Below are 23728 nucleotides of genomic sequence, written 5' to 3' on the forward strand. Positions count from 1 at the left end.
GAAAAGTACTATCTTGGGGGCAATCGTCAGATGCCGTGACACCGGCCACTTCCAACATTAAACTACAAATCTCAAACTCGTAGACTACAAATCTCAAACTCGTCCATTCAAGTGGTGCAAAATCAAATTTACATGGCTTTTCAAATTATATCCGACAAGCCCACCGGGCTTCTGCTTTACTCGGTCGGACCGCAGGGGCGGTTGCCCGCCTCATCCAGTTACGCACTCGTCGAGCATCGAGATAGATCTTCACTTCCTTGAACTACGCTGCCGGTAAAATATTATTCATGCTAAGTAAATGCGGGATACTAGATTGTGATCTAAAAGGTTACAAGTTAAAATATAACTAGTGCATAGAGCATATGCCAAGTTCAAATTTTAGTAAATTTAAATTTATTTATAGTTTTTCCTTCTGGGTTAAGATATTGTGATAATGATAATTAGAATTTGGAATAGTTGGAAGAGAAGGTAAGAAGTTTTGGAGTTATCAATTTATATTTTGACTGATCACTTTTTATTTTACTTTTTAATTATTAAATTTATGAAAAAATAGTCAAAAAAAAAATAGGCATCCATTAAATTTATAAAATATAATTTTTCTAAGGTTTCACATATTATAATATAGTAAGATTATACACTACCAGGAGGACTTGATAATTGTTTGATTCTTTATTGGAAAAAATGTTTAGTAGGAGTAGCCGAGTAGGCATGGATGGCTTCATCGTGGTGGATGGTCACATAAGCGTGAATCCATCGTCAATAAATTAAATATGTGCATACTTAACATCATTCGACTAATAAAAAGAGAGGGTAATTTTTAAAATTCTTAAAATAGTGCACGATAATAATATTTTCAAGTATATTTGAGTATATTCAAATGTATTTAAAAAGGTTAAAAAGTTAAACAAAATTATTTTATTAAATAATCCGTCTTATAAACATTTCCATCGAATATACTATCATAGAAATATATATTAAAATAAAAATAGGATTTTTGTGAGACGGTCTCACGAATTTTTATCTGTGAGATTGGTCAAGTTACCGATATTCACAATAAAAAATTATACTCTTAACATAAAAAATATTATTTTTCATGGATTACCCAAATAAGAGATATGTATCACAAAATACGATCTGTGAGACCATCTCACACAAGTTTTTACTTATGTGGCTAAAATGTCATTGCAAGACTGGTTCAATAATTTGGTTTAGGGGGTTAGTTGGTTAAGCAATCTAAATTATATAAAGTTATATTTAATTTGATTTCAATTAAAGGCAATGCTGTTATTGTATAATTGGAGAATAAAGGAGGAACTACCAAACTCCCAGTACACACGTTTAATGAATTTTGTTTCCAAACTTAACTTCTGAAGTTACATTTCAACATACTAATAAATTGTGATTTTATTTTTAGAAATTAAGTCGTTCTACCAAGTTTTTTGTTTGTGAATTGGTCTTTTGTGAGACGATATCGTCGATTTACAACTGTACGATGAGTCAATCTGATCTAATTAGTACCATGAGAAGTAATATTTTTACCATAAAACTAATATTTTTTTCATGATCGACTCGAGTCAAATATATGTCCCATAAAATTAATTAGTGAGACAATTTAGAACAATTTTTGTGTTTCTTTATTTATGTTATAAGTATGATAAAGCTCACGTATAAATTACTATTCCTTCAGTTCTTTTATTTTTTAATGCTTTTGAACATTGTATGTTGTTGCCAAGCACCTTTACTTAGTGAAAAATGATAAATCAATCAATTAATTATGCAATTAACCCGCCTAATTAAAAGTTGATTAGGTATCTAAGTAATTCTTATTTTTAAGATATATTGTGGTTTGTTCATTCATTTTTTTTTAAAAAAACAAATCTATACAATTTACCAAATATTCAACGGAAGTATTAGGTTAGAGGATAAAAAAGTTTGAGGGAGCTAAATATAGCATAAAAATAGGGGGTAATTAATATGTGGGCAATTTGGAAAAAAATATATCTGCACATTATTTACTTAAGATTCAGTACCTATCAGTTTTTTTTTCTATTTTAATACCTGACAAAAGACAAACTTAGTTTTTAGTACATGTTTCATGCATTTTTACCTTTTTACCCTTATAATTAATAAAAAATATATATATAAATACATATTTTTGTTTGTTATCTTCTCTTTCCACTCATGATCGATGCATTTGGATGATATGTATATTTAATTTAAAAATTTTTTATTTAAAAAAAATAAATTCACAACTAAGAATTGAACTTTTTGAAATACTTAGTTTTACTTACGAAATACTTAATTTAAATTTTAAAATACTTAATTTAGTAAATTAAATACTCAGAATGTGTATTAAAATACTGGATATTTGAATATACAACGCAAGTTAACCAAATGCTCTCATTTCCATCCAAGATGCATTTGGATGACACGTTCATTTCATTTAATTATTTTTTTACTGTTAAAAAACAAATTGCAACTAAGCATTGAAGTTTTTCAAGTACTTAGTTTTACTTGTGAAATACCTAATTTCAGTTTTAAAATACTTGATTTGGTAAATGAGATACTCAGAATGTGTATTAAAATACTAGATATTCAAATATGCAACGTAAGTTCACCAAATGCTCGCATTTCCATCCAATATGTATTTGGATGACATGTTCATTTCATTTAATTATTTTCTTTATTTAAAAAACAAAAACAAATTCGCAACTAAGCATTGAATATTTAGAAGTATTTACTTTTATTCGCGAAATACATAATTTCAATTTTAAAATACTTGATTTGATAATTGAGATACACATATAAAAGTTAATAAAATACTGGATATTTTAGTAGGCAATGTAAGTTCACAAAATGCTGGCATGTCCATTCAAGATGCATTTGGATGACATGTACATTTTATTTAAATATTTTTTTATTTAAAAAACAAATTTGCAACTAAGTATTGAACTTTTTCAAGTACTTAGTTGTGGTCTACTCAAGTAGTCTAATATAGTTTTTTAATGATGAAATTTATACTTGGGAAATTCTCTTTTTATCATATATTACCTAGTAATTGATATATCATAGCTTAGACTTTGTATCATAGTTCAACTAGAAATAAATATCAAATTTGAGAATTTTAGTACTCATTTATTATATGGATTTATATTGATATTTTGGCAGTGCTATCAGCTGTCTTCTTAAATATATTTAGTCTCTGGTTTTGTCTTCTTAAATATATTTAGTCTCTGGTTTGAGCGTAAGTGGAGCTATAACGAGATAACTCATGTTTTCAATCTCACTCCGAAATTGATATTGTCGTTCGGCTCAATTTCATATGTAAGATAATGTTCATCTAATTTTAATCAACATCAAATTATTATTATCACATTGATATCAAATTTGTAGTTGGAGAGAGTTTGATAAGAAAAGGCAATCATATCATTCACATAATAATTACAAATATGTAGAAAATTATGGGTTTTTTTGGCAAATATGAGATAAGTGGCCTATCTAATGAAGTATTAAATTTAAACGAGGGAAAATAAATTAAGTTGGAATCCATCAGGGAGAAGAACTCGGGGAACGGATGTAGTTAGAAAACCCTAATCGAATTTTGTCTCCTCTCTTTCCAAATTTCATGTAATAACAGTTGCCGATTTCCATTTTTCTCCTCTGCACGCTCTGTTTGGACGCGTACAATTTCGAATTCATTTTCTCATAGCCTAATCCATGTCCCAGGTTGTAGAATTTTCGGTGATTTCCGTGATCGGGCGGGTGTAATCGAGTTCAAGTTGATTTATCTGAACTAATTTTTTGCTCTGATTCCTTTGAAATTTGGGATCCGGATATTATCTACGGTTGCGTTGCTTGCTGAGGCTATATTTGTCTTAGATCTACCGTTGCTGGTGCAGTGTTTGTTTGATTTGACGAATGGATGACCTGGATATGCTTGCTCGAGATTTCGGGTTTGGGCCTCGAGGAAAATCAAACCCTATGAGGTCTGATTCGGCCGATCGTTCCCGTCCTGCCGCTCAATCATCCTTTACCGATCCATTGTTCAACGACGTATTTGGGGGCCCCTCCAAGTACTCTCCCAGCTTAAAGTCAAATGCTAATAGCAACAAGCAATCGGCTATGAGTGATTTCGATTATGATTCAATTTTCAAATCTTCGGAGCAAAAGAGCAACAATAGCAATAGTAAGAAATCGTCGTTGCCTGTGTACGATAAGCCTGTATACGATGATGACATATTTGATGGGTTGCCAGGGTTGAAGAGCAAACCTGCATCTACCACGACGAATTTTGATACTGACTCTTTGGGTATAAATAAGAGCAAAAATGATCATACTGATTTTGATGATCTATTGGGGAACTTGAGGAGAAATGAAAAGGTTGGGCAGAGCAACAAAAGCAGTTCTGCCAAGAAAACTTCAGCTTCACAAAGTTTTGACGATTTGTTAGACGGGTTTGGGAGCAGCAGTTCTGCTACTGGCGACAGGTACTATTTTATTTTGTAGTGCTTGCTAATGATGAACGGTTTAGTAGTTTGTTTTCCAGTTATTAATATGCTGATCTCCTGTTAGTTTGGGAAATGCAGTTAAATGCTTGTCATTAGATGAATACAAAATTGTGATGACATTGATGTGATAGTAGGCCACTAGGCTGTAACGTATAACATTTGTTTATGACATGACTATTGACATTTATATAAATATATTGCTACTAGTAACTTATGTAGAGTGATTGACAGATCTTTGGTAACGGGATTGATGATACTTCAATAACTTCATACTTGGTTCTAATACACTTATTGCGTTAGCATGCCAAAGATTTCCAAAGGCATAGCATATGCAAGTAGTATATATGAACAAGTGATGAAAATCTTTTTTGGTGTCTCCTCGAAATATTTTTGCCACGTTGAAGTTGTTCATTTATAGTGCCCGTGCTAATGGCTTAAGCAACTTAGAAGTTTGACATTTTTGGGTTCCCTGACTGCTGGCAATGCAAAGATAGATGTATTCTTATTAGTTAGAGTGAGTACGAGGTCTATAATTAGAGCTTATTGAAGTAAATAGCCTCTCCCATTCCTTTTCTTTATTTAGCATGTAACAAATGCCCAAGTTTTCCGAGATAACTAAATTATAATCTTAATCAATTTACCTTTGTTTTTATGCATTGTTCTATAAACTTGTTATTCTACAATGTCCTAATAGTAATTTGATGGTGGTGTCGATCTCCACTAGAGATATCCATAGGAATCAAGTATTGTGAGTTGGTGGATAGATTGATGAGTATTAAGTCTGTTGATTTGTGCTGATATTTGGTTCGTATTTCAGCCATGATACTATGTGCTCCTATCCTAGAGCAGTTGGTAAAAATAGAGAAAAATAAAACAGGTTGCCGCCCTATGGGTTTTGGATCTGGATTGTGGTGGACATTGAAATGGTGATATGAGCTGGAAGGAAATTAAAGAGGCTGAATTTTGAGATGTGATTCTGGGATAAAATGGTTCTCTATTGATAAGATCACTTCTGCTTTGGCAATAAACTAATTTGATGGCGTGCTAAATTGTTGTTTGTCTGGTATGTCCGAGGTTGATAGGTTTGTATGTAATGATTGTAGTTGAATATCCATCTTCATTTCGTTGCAGTTGGGTCCTAAAATTCAAACTCTTAACCATTTAGTTGCAATAATTTTTAATCTAAGAGTGAATACTTCTAAGTTCTCTAATTTTGTTTGGCTGTTGATATTTTGTTTTGTCTTTGTAATCTGCATTTGAAATTGTAGTGGGGAGACAAATAACTCCGTACTGGCGAATCATAAGATACATTTCATTTTTTTTTAAGTATTCACTTCAATAAAAGAACTTCCAACATTTCTGTTCCATTCTGTGAACAGACCGATACCAGAGTCTACTTGGGGCTCTGTACCAGCTTCAGGTTCAAAGCAAAGGCCTGATGTAGCGGATGATCCATTTGTCATATTAGAATCAACTTCAGCTAAAGGTTCTTCATCATCCAGGTTATTTACAGATCCGCCGGAGGAAACCAGTAAGTCTGAAAACTCTAGGAGTACAAGCGCTGAAGTGACATCTGGTAGTAGTAAAGCATTTGATGACTTAGATCCCCTCAATAATTTTGGAAGCTCTTTGCACACATATTCCACCGAAAGAGAAATTGGAGGGAAGGATGTCAGTCCTCCGAGATCAACAAAATCACAAACTGGTACAACCAGAGAGCAGAAGGGAAACACTTCTTTTGGGTATTCAGAAATCGATATGGAAAAGAAAGTTCCTCTTGACCACTTCCAGGAACCTCCATTGTTTGATGTGCCAAATGCTTCAGCTGATTTCCAGAAATCTTTTGGTCAAGCTGCTTCATCTCCCGTATATTATGAAACAGGCGCAGAGTTTGATATGTCTTACTCATCATCAGGGCAGGGACAGCAATCCGATGAAATATGGTTAACTGTATCAGAGATCCCCCTTTTCACGCAACCCACAGATGCTCCGCCTCCATCACGACCTCCTCCACCTATACCTCAACAAGCTACAAGATCGGAAACAAGTTACTTGTCTTCAAGTTCAAACAAAAAGAATGGTGATTTCTTTTCATCTCCAAGTTACCCTCAGTATTCTCAAAGTCCTAAGCTTGCTGCCCAGGGTAAAACAGTTTCAAAATTTGATGAACTTGATGATTTTGCGAAGGGTTTCCCCAGATACGGTGTTGATGAAAGCACCAATCTTCGTTCCAATGAAGAAGCAAATACATTCTCTGCAGCTGCTGCATCTGCAGCTGCTATGAAGGATGCTATGGATAAAGCCGAGGCTAAATTTCGTTATGCTAAGGAAGTACGTGAAAGAGAATACGCGAAGGGTGCGAAAAGTCAGGAATCAGTGCAGATGGAAAAAGAGGAACAAGATTGGCAGGATGGAGAACTTAGGGAAACCCAGGAGAGGGTGGACCATGAAAGGAAACAAAAGGAAGATGAAGAGAGAGAAAAGAGGAGACTTGAGAGGGAGAGGGAGATTGAAAGGGAGAAGGCAAGACAAGCCGTGGAAAGGGCTACTAGGGAAGCACGTGAACGAGCAGCAGCTGAGGCACGTGTAAGAGCAGCTTCTGAGGCTCGGCTTAAAACTGAAAGAGCAGCAGTTCAGAGGGTACAAGCTGAGGCCCGGGAAAGAGCTGCTGCCGAAGCTAAAGAGAGAGCAGAAAAGGCCGCTGCAGAAGCCCGGGAAAGGGCAACTGCTGTAGAAGCTAAAGAAAGGGCAGAAAGGGCTGCTGCTGAAGCTAGAGAGAGAGCTGCTGCTGCTGAAGCTCGGGAGAGAGCTGCTACTGCAGAAGTTAGGGAAAAAGAAATAGCAAATAAAGCTGCTGCTGCAAAGGCTGAAGCCGAAGCTAAACGTCGAACTGAAAGGGCTGCTTTTGAAAGGGCTGCAGCTGAGGCTCGGGAGAGAGCTGCTGTGGATGCCCGAGAAAGGGCAGCCGCAGCTGCAAAAGCGAATCAACGGAAGAATGATAATGATCTTGATTCCTTTTTTGGCATGGGTCGAGCAAGCAGTGCACCAAGAGTACGAGAAAATTCAACTGTAAGTGCTTGTGCTGATACTGGGAGATATTCAACACCAGTTTTCTCTTAAATTCATGTGATTTTATTGTACATGATCAAGGTTTATGTTATTAATTTGTCCTGTTTTTGTTCAGGATTCTATGTTCGATCAGCAATTTCCGTACGAGGGAGCATCTGAAGCTACAAAGAAGACATCCAGTGGCGTCTCATCCAATATTAAGAGAGCTTCATCCACTACTAATATCATCGATGATCTATCTTCTATTTTTGGAGGTATGTTGACTTTAGCATAATGTTTAGCGTGAAAATGTCGTGGAACATTTGTTGTTGTTGATTTCCTGTGCTGGTCTCCGAATGATTTTTCTCTCGAAGCAGCCCCATCATCTGGAGAATTCCAAGAGATCAAAGGTGAAACTGATGAAAGACGAAGAGCTAGATGGGAGCGCGAACAACGCACTCAGGAGCGAGCGGTATGTTTGTCATATCATATGACAATTTTATTTTTCCGCTGTTGTATTAAGCAGTTCCTGTTGTTTGATCTTCTACATGCGTTGTTTCATTGCAATTATATTATCCGGGTTCCACCCTTTCCCAGACCCAAGCACTGGCTGAGAAGAATAAGCGGGACATTCAAGCTCAAAGGGATCAGGAAGAAAGACATGTAAGTGCCTGGAGAATGGTCAATGCGATTTGTGGTTATGACTTTGGCTATTTATGACATTTTGTATTTTCATCGAAATTCTATTGGTTTGTGCACATACGATGTACGTGATCTCTAATCAACCATGAACCAACTATTACTTTTCACTTCATACCTTCATCCTGCACATGGCGCCTCATTGTCCTTGGCGCTTTTACATTCTGATAGCACAATGTTTCTTTTAATGCTGTCTTTTATTATGATGTTAAGTTAAAAATCAGTTTTTGTTGGAATGATGAACGACGAAATATACTTTGTTTAACCTCAGGCTGTACGTTAGTTTTGGCTCTAAGCTAGCTCAGATCTCATTTCAAGTTGAAGATGCTTCAGTCAATTTATCTGAATGCAGTTCATATGGTGACCATAGTGTTATCTGTATAACCTGGGACTTTCTTGTTTACAGAGGATTGCTGAAACACTAGATATTGAAATCAAACGTTGGGCTGCTGGCAAAGAAGGAAATTTACGTGCTCTTCTGTCAACTTTGCAATATGTGCGTCAAAATTTCTTCTTACGTACAGAATCTGACACTATCTAGTAGCAGAAGTTTAATTCGGCTTTGGTTCTCACGGATATCTGAGCATTTCTTGACTTTGAAATCGAATCTGGGTTTTAAATTTCATTTTTCTTAAGAAAAAAATATTCATCCTGCCTCTTATTAAGTCAGTGAACTGTTGTCTGGATGTGTAGGTGCTCTGGCCTGAATGTGGCTGGCAGCCCGTTTCATTGACAGATTTGATCATGGGTGCCTCTGTCAAAAAAGTATATCGGAAAGCTACTCTTTGCATTCATCCTGACAAGGTGCAGCAAAAGGGCGCTACTCTCCAACAGAAGTATATTGCAGAGAAGGTTTTTGATCTGCTCAAGGTAATATTTGAATATTTTTATTCTAAAAAAAATTTCTTTTTACTTCTTCATTATGCGCACGTGGCGGCTATCGAGTCTTAAGTCCAAGGTGGTGAAATATGAAATAATATTGTTTCCGAAAAGCTTTATCAATAGGCATCTGTGATATGTCAATTGGTACTTTTATGTGTCGATAATCAATTAGTTATGCAAACATCATCTCAAAATCTATTTAATCTTTCCCGTGTAAATGATCCTTGAAAAATTATGATGAGTCAAAATCAAAAATCTTTTATGAAGTTGTAATAACTTTACACATGTCATTCTTTAAAATGTTAGCGTAAATTTGCATATAAAATGCATGCGAATATCAATTTTACTTTAGTTACACATTTATGGTAATCAAATTTAATTATTTTGTCTAAACATCCTAAACTGAATACATTGGTGTGAAATTTCAATTTGTACTATTTTGGCGGAAAGGGCGAAAGGTGATTGTTGGAGAACTGATATGTAATTAAAATCGACGATCACATTATCACATACATGAAGGGCTGAAAATATTATAGGCCATGAGACAACAAAAATGGAACTTTTTGTTTTTGAAATATTTCTATGCCAGTTTATGAGTGCATCATCTTGAGGGTGTCATTAATGAGTTTAATATGAACCAAAATAGGAGTCCTGGAATAAGTTCAACTCAGAGGAGCTCTTCTAAATGGTGTCACAAATTCTATCTTTGAACTGCTGATACCTCCCAACCATTTGATGGAAATAACCCCGGACTCATCTCAAAACGTAAGCGTGCTTTCAACGCACCAAGGTATTCTGCATTTTTGGTCCTTCATAAGTGCTGATTGTAAATCGGGACCTTTGCGCCACAATATTTTTGATTTGGTTTGTACATTTGTTCGGAATGTATATTGTTGTCTATGCCATTGATAAGAATGAAGCATCTTGAGCCATATAGCATTTATTCAAATATCTTGTAATAGAATGTAATGATTTATTTAATTACCCTTCTCATATACCTGAGGTGATTGGTTATTTTTTGCTACGGTTTTTGTTTAGCACTTGAAATATCAAAATACAAATTGTATTAGGGTTATATTACTTGTTAGGTTGTGGCTCTCTTCTTTTCCTTGATTCTATTTTTTCCTGTTTAGTTCTTTTATTTTAAAAAAAATTTGTCAGGGTGTTCCCAACCTATGCAGCCTTTATTATCGTTATTAACTTATTTTTACTGTAAAAATACACACACACACACACAGAGTAGCTTGTTACATACTCCCATTAAAACATAACGCGCCATTTTCGTGAATACATAGTTAAGATTCATTGTAATTTCTAATTATTATCAACAAATGCGAAATGACATTTCTTGTTGGCGCAATTATGTTCCTTAGGCTTCGCAATTATGTTCCTGAGGCTTCTTAATAATGCTCGGTGAATAGTAGTTTTTTTGGTATTGCAAATTTGTAATAAAAATATCATTAACCAGTACAAATCCAAGCATTAGATTATGGTTTCTCAAGCTCCAAATCATGGGAAAAAATCAAGAAAAATAAACCCACACACAATGAACTCGAAAGAACAAAACCCCCTAAAATGTCCCTGTTTCAATCTTCATGAAGCAACATTTCTAAGACAACAAAATTTAGAGCATATTTCGTAGGACAAATTAACATTGAAGCCAAGCACGGGCAGGCATAAAATCAAGATTGCAATAGCAGAGATCAACAATAATAAAATATGCCCGCATGAGCTTAGCTCAGTTGATCAGCAGCCGTGAATCTTGGAACAATGACCAGAGATCGAGTTTTACGAGCGACAGTGTGGGAGTTAAATTCCCTCCAATGAGGGGGAGTTCCTTGTGGGTGGCGTAGCATAAGGTCTAGCTGCTGCTGGTTGGCTGAGTCACCACGATTTATCTCCTCTCACATTCCTGTCGGGTCGGAGGTGAGAGATGCCTAAGGTGAGCGATTTCACCTTTTGGAGCAACAATAATAAAATATACTTATTTTCCTCTATTAATCTATTGAAATTGTTTTTTTTTTTTTGAATTTACATTAAAATTTCGTAAAACCTTAAAATTTCAAAGATATTATGAATTTTTTTTTGTAGCATAATATCTTTGAAATTTTAAGGTTTTACGAAATTTTAATGTAAATTTATCGTAAATAGCCTTCATTATCTTAACCAAAACAAAATTGAATCGTTGAAGGGACTCAGTACTTACGGTCCTAAAAAGAGCCAGGTTGGAAATTGCAATCGAATTAATAGATCGAAAACCCCCATTTTTTCTCCTCTTCTCCACGATTTCAACTTCCGGTGGCGGTGCTGTCGGCGGTGGCGGTAAATTTGAAGAATTGTACGGAGAATGCTGGAAAACCCGAGCGTTGATTCTTCGGCAGCCGCCGCCAATATTGCCACCGTCAAGCGCTACGCCCCACCTAATCAGCGGTACGAAGAACTAGTTGGATTCTTGTACCTCTCCTATTTGCGTTTATTTTCGCTCTCTTATTTTTCTGGGCGGTCTTTGAGAAGTTGGGAATTATTTACTGGATTGATTTCATGCAGGAATCGGTTGCTCGGCAGACGCAAGTCCGGAGGAGGTAGTTCGATGGAAGTGTAGATTACGTTTAATTTTTGGCCTAATTACGGAATTTCTGTCTTACTCCGTCTCTCAAGCGATCACATTCTTCTTATGCAGTTTTATAGTAGTTTTACGCATATTTTTAATTTTTGTTCTGATCGATTTACTTAATTGTATTGCTCAAGTACAACTGTGTCTCAATCTGATTCGTGTAACTTTCATATGTTCAATACTTGGAAAGTTTCATCTTTTGGTAATTTCTTTGATTATTTCTTGACCATCCTTCCTCTTTTTGATTCAAGCTTGAAAGCCAGAGTTGTGGAATACATCAGTGCAAAAAAAACTTGATCTTTGGCTTCTTATCAAATATCTTGCGAACCAGCTTATTATTCGGTAGTCGTGCAATTAGTGGGAGGATTCTAAAGCCCAACCCATTTTTTTAAGCCAACTGTACTATGGAAGAACAGATGCCATTTAATTTCCACCAACAGCACCGACTTTGCTGATGGGTTGAATAGTTTCCATGGAACATCTACTCCAGTAGAGTTAGGGGTTGGTTGGGTGGGTTAAAAAAATTAAATTCATAACTCTGACCAGAGATAGTGATTGGGTGATAGGGCATTAGAATACAATTTAGTTTATCTAATTTAAGGATAGTTCATCTGATTCAAGGTATGCAACTAGAATTGCATAGATCAATTCTTTTACAGATGCCTTTCTTCATGAAACTTTTGATGATGTGATTCTACAGATCGACTAGAACGGGCAAGTACGTATGCTAATGATGGAGAGAGAAACCACATTAGTTCTACGAAAACTAATTCTACGGTCGATCACGGAGATGCTGGTGCTAACAAACGTTCTGGTGAAAGTCATCGCTCGAGACTAATTCCTTTGCACGGATGCTCAAACAGTGAAGCTTTTCAGCTTTTGAACAATCGTATGTTTCTTTCAATTATTGTTTTCTGGAATTACGTGTGTTTTGAATATTTCCTGCTATCATTCAAAGTAAGACGAAGTAGACAGATTGAATAACTACAGCGTCATCATCTATTCATGGAAATGAGCCTTGGTTTGCTTAGTTGTTGAAGACTTTCCCATATCAAAAACACTTCCTCATTTAATCTGTCACATGGATCTCATATCATATGCATAACATGCGCTGCTGCTTATTGTAGGTCTATTGTTCTTATCTATGTGATTTTGAAAACCAGAAAATAGAGTTCTGGTCAGCATTATGTTTTAAACCGCATTTAATAGAGGTGTGATTGTATGTACAACTAATTGTTGGACTCTATTTCCAGAGAGCAAAGTTGTCTGGAGTTTTCTATGTTCTTGCATGCATAGATATATACCTGTTGTTGATTAGAAATAAAATCAGGCATATGCAACTTGTGGATTAGCTCTACTGCCTTTGTTTTTAGTTGCTTCTGGAGCCAATTTCGGTGCTGCATTCTTAAGTGTCTAAAAGGGTACCAGGTTTGATCATTTCACTATTCAACTTTAACTTCTTGGTGCAGGTTGGACAGCTGCTATGAGTGCATACAACAATTTGCCTGAAGATTCAGTCGGTGAGTTCACGAGCGCTGAATATATTTATTGGTATAAATGTTTATGCATGTGCATTAATTCTTCTCATGTGAAAATATGTTGGAGCTAATTTTCCAATCTAGCATATGTTTTCAACCAAAAGTGAAGTTGAGCAATTTCCTTTTCTGTTTAATTTGTTAATTTGATGTTTGAACAACGTGTTCTGGAAATTAGGTATGGTAATAATATTTTTCTTTAATTGCTATGCCAAGTCAGAGATTTAGTGAGTTGGTCTATTTGGAAACCTCGTAATTATTTAAGATTCTTTCAAGAATTTTTAGTTTCACTGTGCGTTTGAGAGCCTCGAAAATTTCAGTAAACGTCAAAGAATCAGTCACTGCTTTGTGAATTAGAATGTACATTCAGCTTAAGTTGAAGTTTTGATGTCAATGGTCATGCATTTTACTTGTAATGACTAGGACTAGTTTTTCCTTCTGATTTCTTCCATCCAGTAGCCACCGAAGCTGCGGGGAGAAATGGGTGTGAAAGGTTAAGCGTAGCTTGCCTGTGCCTAAAAATGAGCTTTTTTATCTTGGGAAGTTGTGCCTTATGTTTTCTTTAGAATACAGAATGCAATCGAAGTATGGTTTTGAGAACTAACATGGGAAAGTGATATTTTTACCTCTTCTTTTGGCAATAGTTGTATTTCAATTTAAGAGCAATTATTTTTTTATGGAATCATAGATCAATGTGATTTTATCCATTTGAAAATTATCTATGGTACTTTCTAATTTTTGTTCTGGTTCCTGCATTCAAAGTTTTGAAATATACATCATTAGGAATTGGCCAACCGAGTATTTATTAGTGGGGCTCCATCTAATTACCTAAGGCTCACATACCGATATTTTAGAATTTACCTTGTACCAACCTGTGAGGCTGTAACAGATCTTTACAGTCTCGTCATATAAATATCAGCTCAACATTCTGATATTATCACTTTCAACGAGCTTCGATCATTTAATAGATATTATGATTATCAAGGTTGGACACGTGCTTGTTATGAAGAAACTTAGTTGTTCTCGTTATTTGGTAACTTATTTTCTGAAATCTTTCATTTTTGTCCCACTGCCGTGTTGATGTGGTTGACATTTTTTCTTGTGTGTACTAGAAAGGCCAGTTTTGTACACAAAGAAGAGTGCATCAGCCTGGGGCCAAGCATTTCTTCCTCATATGGTATGATGGAATATGTTCTTGCAATCATTCATTATCACTACCCTTCATACTTCAACTCCAACCCGAAGATCAAAAAACTCCATCCGCCTTTCTCGTGGAGTATTGATTATTGTTTAATCATTTCAGATAATCCAGCCAACTGTTTCTAGTGGTTTGCAAAGGGATTTCTTGAGCGAACTCCGACAGGCAATGAACAATGCGAATTCTGGTAAACACTAAAACCAGTGAAGATTGTGTAATGGTGATAAACTTGAATTTGGTGGATTCAGGAGCTTTTGAGCCATCGAATTTGTCTCTCTGCTTGTCAACCTTTGTGTCACGTTCTGATGTAATTTATCTCCACAAATCTCGAATGTCTATCCATTTCATGTTCTTATGTATTATTAATGGAGGGTTTTGTTTTGAAGAATCTGTCAAGTATGCTACAATATATTTGTTTTGATATTTCTCTGTTAAACCTTTTATCCATAATTCACTACAATTTAGTAGTTTATAACTTTCTTGGTTACGGATCCAAAAGTGAGATTTTTTTTTTACACATACAATTTTGATTATTTAAAATTCTTTCCCAAAATCTGGTACGCTGTTAGTTAATTTTTGCTGCGTCTAAAATCTCACAAATATAAGTTTTTTCAAATCAAATAAGTTGTAAATCCTTTTATCTAGAATTTATGTCAGACTTTTAAATTTCATCCATTAGGTTTTATTAAGATTTAAACTTAGATATATTCTTTTTTTGTTGTGTAGAAGCTCTTTTTAATCCATATGCTATGTATGTTAAGTAACTACAAATATTTAAAAAGTAGGTTTCATGTGTTATTGATCAACATATGAGATAGTCGACCTAATCTAAACTTAAAACGAAAAATAATATTTTTGATAGGAATGAGTCAGATGAAAGATCTGTCTCATAAAACATAAAAATAATACTTTTTTTATAAGTCGATTCAGATAAAAGATTTGTTTCGCTAAATTAATTTGAGAAACAGTCTAATATGAATTTTTGTGATATTTATAATAGTTGGAGATATATGTTAACTTGGAATATTGGATATAGTTTATAAATTTCAAAACTATAAAAATCGTTAGATTACTTGATTAAATTGTATGATATTTCTAATATATTACATTATTGATTATCTATTTTTATTTCTTTTCAATACCTATTTCTGGATACATAATGCATTCAACAGTGAATTTATATATGTTTTGAGTATGATATAATCATCATTGTTTTATCTAATATCGTGAGATACATCGCAGATCTATAAATTGAGAGATTCAATTCACCACATGTCTTTGTGTCAAATTTAATATAGGAATATGTCTCTTGTAGACGGTTTCACGGATCTTTATCTTTGATACGGATCAACCATACCGATATTCACAATAAAAATAATAGTCTTAGCATAAAAATTAATATTTTTTCATGAATGACCCAAATAAAATATCCGTCTCACAAAATATGACTCGTGAGACCGTCTCACACAAGTTTTTGTATTAATATTGGAACTTAATTTTTTTAATTTAAATATCTATTTTATTTAATTATAGTAATATAAAAAATTTGGAAGAAAGATAATAATTATCGTCGAGCCCCTCGATTTTTCACCGACATATTAAATTTTGGACAAGGCTCGTTTTAAAACATAGTTATAAAAATAAAAATAAAAAATTGAGCTATAAAAACAGAAACGGGACATATCACTAATTTTTGAATTTTATATCAAAAATAAAAATAAACATATGTAAAGTGGACCGAACCCTTATTGCCTTATTGGGTTTAGGGTTTTAATCGAGGAGGGGTTTTGTCTCGGCAGCAGAAGAAAAGGAATCAATTTTTATATAGATCTTCTTCTCAAAATTCAGGAAATTTTTTGAGAACATGGCGACTGTAATTCCTCCGTCGACCGCCGCAGCTCCCACGCCGCCGTCGAATCCAACCTCCACGGAGCAGAAGAAAGTAGATTACTTAGATTTGCCTTGCCCCATTCCGTATGAGGAAATTCATCGCGAAGCTTTTAGTCAGTTTTTTTTACTGTCATACTCATCCGTCTTTTTCTTGTTTGTTTTTTGTTGTTTTAGATAGCGAATCTAATATAATATTTTAAAAAAGGTCATGTTTTTAAAAATGCTGAGCTTGTTTATTGTTATTGACAGTGTCCTTGAAGCCAGAGCTTTTTGAGGGAATGCGTTTTGATTTTACGAAAGGACTAAACCAGAACTTTTCTCTCAGTCATAGGTGGCTCAGTTGTTTATTCTTTACATCATTTCTGTTTTTGTTTTTTTGGTGTCTTTCTTTGCTTTGCTGAGGCTTATGTGAAATTTGGTGTGTAATTGCCATCAGTGTGATGATGGGACCAACAGAGATTCCTTCTCAATCATCTGACACTATTAAAATCCCCACCGCTCATTATGAATTTGGTGCTAACTTTATAGACCCAAAGGTGCATTACTGACTTACTCCTCATTTTCAATTTATAGCGAGATTACGTGGTATGACCATGGTAAAGTTACTTGGTTTTTCTCAGTTGATGCTTTTTGGAAGAGTGATGACAGATGGTAGACTAAATGCAAGATTAAAGTGCGATTTGTCTGAGAACCTCACACTTAAGGGAAATGCTCAAGTATGCAGACTTGCTGTTTGCTTATATATCTGTTCATATCTTGAAGTCAAGCAATAATCTATCTTTCTTTCTGTAGCTTACTAATGAGCCACATATGTCACACGGCATGTTCAATTTTGATTATAAGGTAAATAAGCTTATCGAACATTTGAATACTTTTTTTGGATGGCGATGGTTTTGTGTTGCTATGGAGTCCTGATCTATGCTGTTAATTAATAGATTTAAATTTGGTTCGTCCAGTTCCATACTCCTCACTGGCCAAGAGTACAATAAATGCCAGTGTTTTGTTGAATAAAAGAGTTGATGTTAAATTGTTAATAGTATGCCAAATAATGTGCAGGGATCTGACTATAGGACTCAGTTTCAAGTAGGAAATGGTGCTTTATTTGGTGCAAGCTACATTCAGGTGAATGATTTGATTCTCTGTAATACATAAAAGAACGAGTGGCATTCGTGGTCACCAAATGTGGGTTTCCTATTATATGCTTTTTTAGGAATGGTTAAATAAACTATAATTTTATCCTGAAAATAATATTTTAAAAACTTATAGAAACATGATTACACTATATAAAAATCTAATATACTTAAAATTATATTTTGTATTAAAATTTAATATATAGGCACTGATTGTGTGCCAAAGGATACTAGTATGTATTATTGTTGATGCAACTTAGAAAACTAGGAAGCACTTGTGGCTGGAGAAAGTAACAGTTTGTGAAATACAAGGGAGAGTGCGAAAACCCTAAGAAAATTGTGATATTAGCTTCAACAAGGAATTATGGAAATAAATAAATAAATGGATATTTAAAGAGATGTAAGGCTTCGTATCTCATATGGGAGAACATCAAAGAATGAGTTGAACTTTGGGCACAACTGGACAATGATCTCAAAGAAATTTTGTCTTGTTCTTTATTAATCGGATGACAACCTTTATAGCTTAAGTCAATTATTATAAGCTTTTTCATTCTTGAAAGTTCATGTCCTCTCAGATGTATCTCTCGACTCTTTTGTGTGGTTGCAATGATTAATTCCAGAATGAAAAATATTAAAGATGTTTTGCATTTATAGAGGATTGAATTTTTAGTCAATGATTATTTTTTCAGAGCGTGACTCCTCATTTATCATTGGGTGGGGAAGTATTCTGGGCTGGTCAACATAGAAAATCTGGCATTGGCTATGCTGCACGTTACAACACCGACAAGATGGTATTATTGGGTCTTTCTTCAAACACATGCTTTGGTTTGAGACTTTTCATTTCGGTTTCGTTTCCAACTTTTTTTCTTGTAGTTTCACAATTAATTTAATTGAAGTCTTGGTTTGTATTTATTGCCTGGAATTTTATACTGGCATAAATGTCATTCAGTAGATTTAAAGGCTTTCAACAGAGTTGTAGGGATACTAAAACTCGAATCTTAGAACTTTAGTACTTGCCTATGTATAAGTGAAGAGAGGTGGCCTTGCACATCATACTTTATTCTTGTATCTTGTCTATAATTGAGCAAGGCTTCTCTATTCTGTGTGTAATAGCTGAGTAACGTTCATGGATGAAATAGGCATTATTTTGTTGTTTTTTAATCAAAATTGAATGAATGCTTGCAAGTAATGAGAGTAACAGACCTTTGACCCTGTGAATTAAATGAAAATCACCAGTTGATTTGGAGGAGAAACAAGCATATTGTAATCAATGAATTTTAGCCAATTGGAACTGCTAAACTTAATTTCAGATGATTAGGACTGCTAATCTGAATTTCATCTGATAAGGACTACCATATTGTTGTATGATATTGAAAATAACAATATGTTGCCATAATAGCACCAAACTCGGAAAAGTTTTACTTGTTCTTTTTCTCTGTTGGTGATGCTTGAGCAGAGCACTTGATTAACTTTTATCTCATGCAGGTTACAACTGCACAAGTTGCTAGCACGGGAATGGTTGCTCTAGGCTATGTACAAAAAGTATCTGAGAAGGTAACATTAGTGGATAGTCCATAGCATAAGCTTTTACATATAACCTTTTTGTGCCCGTTTCTTTCTACTGGCAGATCATAAGTAGGTCTTTTACTTTTAGGTTTCTCTAGCATCAGATTTCATGTACAACTATATGTCTAGGGATGCCACGGCCAGCTTTGGTTATGATTATATCCTTCGGCAGGTGATTCTCATTCTATTAATTTAATTTTCTTGACTCAAAACTCTGTAGTCTGGTGCTAGTTTCCTGAGCTCAGTGCCCCTTTTTGGGGTGTGTGGATATAATAATTTTAACTTATCTAAGGTGATGACGTGCTTTTTAACTTATCTAAAGCGATGACATGTGCTTGTAAGAGAGGCTCTGTTATGTTCACGTTGAGAGGCATACTTTATTAAATAGATATTCTTATCAAGAACATGTGAAAAGCCAGTTGGAAATTTTCTGGTGTTTCAACTGTTTGGTTGATGTTTAGTATTGTGAGATCACTCACATGTTCATAATGTAAATTAATTTTCTATGTTTAATATGATTTCTTTTGTGTAACATCGTAAACTAAAGATGAATTTCAGTTTTCGTGCTTGGAGGCATGATGATATACAATTAATACCTTTTTTGTGCATTAGCTTTTGTTTCCTTTCCTTTTCTCACCTGAAGGTTTTTCAACCTTGTGGCCTATGCATTGTGGGAACATCTGTACATTTTTTTTATGCTGGATAGCTTCCTATACCTGTCTTATTGAGAGAGCAGTAGAAATTTGAGTACATATTCCTATTCTCTCAGCATCTGATTTATACATGTAAAATAGAATCACACCCTTCGGTTTACTGGCATAAAACCATGCATCCTTTTTCTAAATAAATTATTTTATTGATGAAAGTGCTCGATCACTTTCATAATTTTGTATTAATTTCAAGGAGCAATTTGTTATGAGCATTTCAGTCTTGTTGACATTTGCTTGAATTCAAAATTTCAAATGTGCGGCTGTGATGATTAGCTTTCACTTTCTTCTATAATTTTATATTGTCAACTTACTTTTTACATATGCCTATAGGCAAGTAAAATTAAAATGAATTCTTTATCAATGGGAACATTTTGTTGGAGTAGTGTAGAAACTATGGTGGGTGGATATATAAAATAATCAGAAGCAGGTTTTCTTATACAAAGGCGGCAAATATTGCATTTTCTTCAGTATTAGTTAGTTCTGACATTGTGTTACCTGCGAACTCTTGACCTTATGATGGCACTCTTATTTTGATGTTAAGCCTTAAGATATAATTTAGGTGGCTAACCAAAGAGTTAGTTCGAGTGCAGATAAAAAAATGAATGAGAGAGCTGTTTGGATATACTGGAAAATAATGCTTCTATCTTTATGTCAATCATCAACCCTTCGACTTCAATATTTAAATTTGTCTTTGGCTTCCTTAAGTTCTTGACAAATTGGCTAACCATTCCTTTGGGAAAAAATGCCATAGCCATCATGGACAGTGTTTTGTAATGCCATGAATCTGATAACTTTCCACTTTCGTTTTTAGTGAAAATTTCTTGTTAAATGTTAGATATTGGAATGCATTCTGAATCATTCAGTGGTGCTTATCAAGCATGATCCTGTACTGGAAAACCTCGTGCTTTTCAATCGCCAGTGAGGACTTTCTTTCATGATTATTATTTTTAATTTTGAGGAAGAATGAAGGATTTGCAGATTCAACAGAGATGAGCAGTACTTACTAAATACTAATTCAATGAATGTATTGTTATATTTATTTGGTCAAGATTTTTTTTTAAAAAAATTGTGTTTAAACATATTGTTTTTTATATTGGTCATATCTTATACTTGGCTTAAGCCAAGGTCCTCTGCAACCATCACCTTGTCTGAGAATTATTATTCATACCATCAGCTGTGAGAATATCTGCATCATTTATGTCGCATCAATTTATATTAGACTAGAAACACTTGAACTGCTTGTATTACCGAACAAGTAGTCTTGTGCATAGGGTTGGTGTACGCAATGGGCCAAATCCAAACCTTAATACCAATTTAATGTAAATTTATTTTGAATTTTCTTTAACATGTTTTGCATCTCTAATGATTGTCAGATCAGAATAGAGATGGATTGAAATCATGACTGGACTCATGCGATCTTGCCATCTAGGCTTTTGAATTTGAACAACATAGTATTATGATTCAGTTTACTATCTTTGGATACTTTGGATAAAGAAAACACAATTCCATCTGTATCCTACTAACATCTCTCTTATGTTTGGCAGTGTCGTTTAAGAGGAAAAATTGATTCCAATGGTGTTGTGGCTGCTTTCCTGGAAGAGCGATTTAATATGGGTCTTAATTTTCTTCTTTCAGCTGAGGTAAGGAATGACCCCACTGCTTCCTTCTGTTTTCTTAGACCTATCTTCATTTCCCTTTGCCACTTCATCAATTTTCAACATGTTCTGCAATATCTTGCAGATAGATCACCGTAAGAAAGATTACAAGTTCGGATTCGGATTAACTGTTGGAGAATAGAATAGGTACCATATTGGTTCTGAGTTTCAATTGTTGTTGCGGGCATCATTTGGGTCGGGTGATTCTACTCTTTCTATGAGAATCAAGGAATCGGTTTCGTGCTTTTCTCGAGTAAACATTATTCGTTGGCAGCCACAGTTGCTGCTATATTGACTCGAATCAGTTTGTAGTTGAATTTTTACAGGTTGAACTTTTGGTGTTATTCGTTTCCTGGGGCACCGTAGATTTCATCACCTGCTAAAATGCATAAAGATATATATATGTTTTTTTATCCAATTAATCGTGTTAACATTAATAAAAAGTGAAAAGCCTTTTGGCGTTTGGGTTATAGTGTTTATATCAAATGTGCCTATGAGAATACTCGTTAGAATTTCCTTGAATCTTTGTTCTCCGTTATAGTCCCTTGAGTTTGATTACTCATCATGTAATTCAGAGATATGCTCGGGATGAGAGGATGAATGATACATCTATTATACATATATGAATGTAATAATAATTTATAATTATCTTTCGTAGATTTTGAGCCAATCATCGAATAAAACTAGAATGTGTAATCAATTAATGTATCATCGTTGTTACCAAACAATATTTTAATATTTTTGTAAAAGATTAAATTTATCCCATGTATCTCTCTTGTTTTCGAATCTACTATTTGCTCATGCTCTCTCACTTGCACAGGTGATTTTGGAAACCCTTGGTTAATTATAGTTAACTCTTTTTCTGAAGAAAACGGGTCGGGTCATGAACAGTTTACTGGTTCTTCAATGAATTTTGGTAGGATTTTGAAGTTTAATTATGTTGATTCTCAACATTCATTAACACATACCTCGCAGTCGGATTTGACATGCATATATAGGATAAACAGGGGATCACAACGGAGTAGGTCTGGTCGAGGACTCGTCTCATTTTGGGTGAATAAAAATTAATGATTTAAATTGAGTAATTAAGTCAGTTAATGTTGTAATAGGAAATCAAAGAAACTCCTATCACATTGAAAAATCAATCCAATAGCATTGTAATGTAAGTAATTACGCATGTTCAAGTCAAACTATGTCAAAGTCATACAAGGTGGGGGAGGTGCAACACACACTGACCAAGCCCCATGCACGTCGCAAAGAGGACATTAATGGAGTCAACACGAAGAGCATTGATGTGCCTTTAATCATGCAACCCAAAAATGAGGCTCGATGACGTGGAGTGCGGTGATGTGGCGGTTGTACAGTCATCATACATGTCGTAATGATTTTGTGATGTGGCGAGTGATTGTGTGCTAGTGCGATGAGTGAGATAGCAGTGGTTATGATCCGTTGAATCATGATCTAAAAGATAATGATAAAGAGGTGTGATGATTCAAGACTCGTGGCATGTGCTGATGTGGTAGTGATTAAGTGATATGTCAAGTGAACAAGCGACACTAAGACGAGTGAAATGGTAGAGGCTACGAGCCGTTGAATCGTGATCTGAAAAATAACGATCTAGTGTTGTGATGATTCAAGAGTAGGTGCAATCAAGACCGTTGAATGATGATTGGATGGGACGGGTTGATCTAGATCAAGAAGATCAAATCTGGACCATGAGATCAACACTGGTGGTTGAGATTTGTTTGATCTTGGGTTGCATCCAAATATTGTCATAATCATGAAGAGATGTCAAATTCTAAAATATTTTTCTAGGTGGCAAAACTTGTTGCTTTCGCGGGCGTGTGATTTTTTTTTTCCTTTTTTAATTATTAGATGAAGAAGATTTAATTTAATTTAATTTACCATAACATTTTAGTGACTCCGTGCGAAGCAAATGATAATATACCGCCAGATTGTTGGCTTGATGGATGGCAGCAAGCAAGAATCTAAATGCAAATTTACCAAATAGTAGACAGCAAATATTCTTAAAGTTTGTTTCAGAATAGGAAAACAAGGAAAGAGTCAAAGAAAGAGTTATTCATGAACTTAACAACACTATTTACCTAAAAACAAGTTTGAATGCAGAGCACTGTCCTTTGTACAATAGAATCGTTGAATTATGTTGACCCTATATTAGGCACACATGATCGCACAACACCATATCTAATTTTGTTAAGTTGCATCTAATCACGCTTTCACTTAATTTATTGGCCCGAATCTCGAATCCGCCTCCCCCCATAATTGGATTAAT

At 34.7% G+C, this 23728-nt stretch overlaps 3 protein-coding genes across 6 annotated transcripts; all 3 read left to right on the plus strand.

Moving 5' to 3' along the window:
- Window positions 1-3529: 3529 nt before the first annotated feature.
- Window positions 3530-10132, plus strand: LOC140810867 (auxilin-related protein 1-like). The gene is made up of 8 exons (XM_073168765.1): window positions 3530-4487; window positions 5888-7577; window positions 7693-7831; window positions 7931-8028; window positions 8154-8219; window positions 8662-8751; window positions 8949-9125; window positions 9784-10132. Exons 1-8 carry the CDS (start codon window positions 3919-3921, stop codon window positions 9820-9822), a joined length of 2868 nt encoding a protein of 955 aa, XP_073024866.1. The 5' UTR covers window positions 3530-3918; the 3' UTR covers window positions 9823-10132.
- Window positions 10133-11308: 1176 nt separating this feature from the next.
- Window positions 11309-14903, plus strand: LOC140809485 (uncharacterized). 3 transcript variants are annotated; one of them, XM_073167133.1, is made up of 6 exons: window positions 11309-11567; window positions 11685-11719; window positions 12452-12640; window positions 13221-13271; window positions 14399-14463; window positions 14590-14903. In XM_073167133.1, the coding sequence occupies exons 1-6, from the start codon at window positions 11485-11487 to the stop codon at window positions 14680-14682; spliced, it is 516 nt and encodes a 171-aa protein (XP_073023234.1). In that variant the 5' UTR covers window positions 11309-11484; the 3' UTR covers window positions 14683-14903. The 3 variants fall into 3 exon arrangements, with proteins under 3 accessions (XP_073023234.1, XP_073023235.1, XP_073023236.1); XM_073167134.1 differs by having other exon boundaries at window positions 14599-14903; XM_073167135.1 differs by having other exon boundaries at window positions 12461-12640.
- Window positions 14904-16222: 1319 nt separating this feature from the next.
- LOC140809431 (mitochondrial import receptor subunit TOM40-1-like) lies at window positions 16223-21905 on the plus strand. Of its 2 annotated transcripts, XR_012113112.1 has the most exons (12): window positions 16223-16487; window positions 16624-16705; window positions 16811-16910; window positions 16995-17090; window positions 17167-17217; window positions 17431-17496; window positions 18194-18295; window positions 18990-19058; window positions 19159-19242; window positions 20616-20698; window positions 21325-21420; window positions 21521-21905. XR_012113112.1 is itself a non-coding variant. In XM_073167052.1 (11 exons), the coding sequence occupies exons 1-11, from the start codon at window positions 16349-16351 to the stop codon at window positions 21575-21577; spliced, it is 942 nt and encodes a 313-aa protein (XP_073023153.1). In that variant the 5' UTR covers window positions 16224-16348; the 3' UTR covers window positions 21578-21905. The 2 variants fall into 2 exon arrangements, 1 of the variants encoding a protein (XP_073023153.1); XM_073167052.1 differs by lacking the exon at window positions 20616-20698 and having other exon boundaries at window positions 16224-16487.
- The last annotated feature ends 1823 nt before the right edge of the window (window positions 21906-23728 follow it).

The sequence above is a fragment of the Primulina eburnea genome, chromosome 13 (genome assembly GCF_022965805.1).
Source record: "Primulina eburnea isolate SZY01 chromosome 13, ASM2296580v1, whole genome shotgun sequence".
NCBI lineage: Eukaryota > Viridiplantae > Streptophyta > Magnoliopsida > Lamiales > Gesneriaceae > Primulina > Primulina eburnea.

Bases quoted from the DNA above. Each gene is read 5' to 3' on its own strand.
- LOC140809485 (XM_073167133.1), top strand. From the start codon at position 11,485: ATGCTGGAAAACCCGAGCGTTGATTCTTCGGCAGCCGCCGCCAATATT. The intron at 11,568-11,684 runs GTACGAAGAACT...GATTTCATGCAG, and splicing joins TACGCCCCACCTAATCAGCG to GAATCGGTTGCTCGGCAGAC. The intron at 14,464-14,589 runs GTATGATGGAAT...TAATCATTTCAG, and splicing joins AAGCATTTCTTCCTCATATG to ATAATCCAGCCAACTGTTTC.
- LOC140810867 (XM_073168765.1), top strand. From the start codon at position 3,919: ATGGATGACCTGGATATGCTTGCTCGAGATTTCGGGTTTGGGCCTCGA. The intron at 7,578-7,692 runs GTAAGTGCTTGT...GTTTTTGTTCAG, and splicing joins GAGTACGAGAAAATTCAACT to GATTCTATGTTCGATCAGCA. The intron at 9,126-9,783 runs GTAATATTTGAA...GAACCAAAATAG, and splicing joins AGGTTTTTGATCTGCTCAAG to GAGTCCTGGAATAAGTTCAA.
- LOC140809431 (XM_073167052.1), top strand. From the start codon at position 16,349: ATGGCGACTGTAATTCCTCCGTCGACCGCCGCAGCTCCCACGCCGCCG. The intron at 16,706-16,810 runs GTGGCTCAGTTG...AATTGCCATCAG, and splicing joins AACTTTTCTCTCAGTCATAG to TGTGATGATGGGACCAACAG. The intron at 17,497-18,193 runs GTGAATGATTTG...TTATTTTTTCAG, and splicing joins TTGGTGCAAGCTACATTCAG to AGCGTGACTCCTCATTTATC.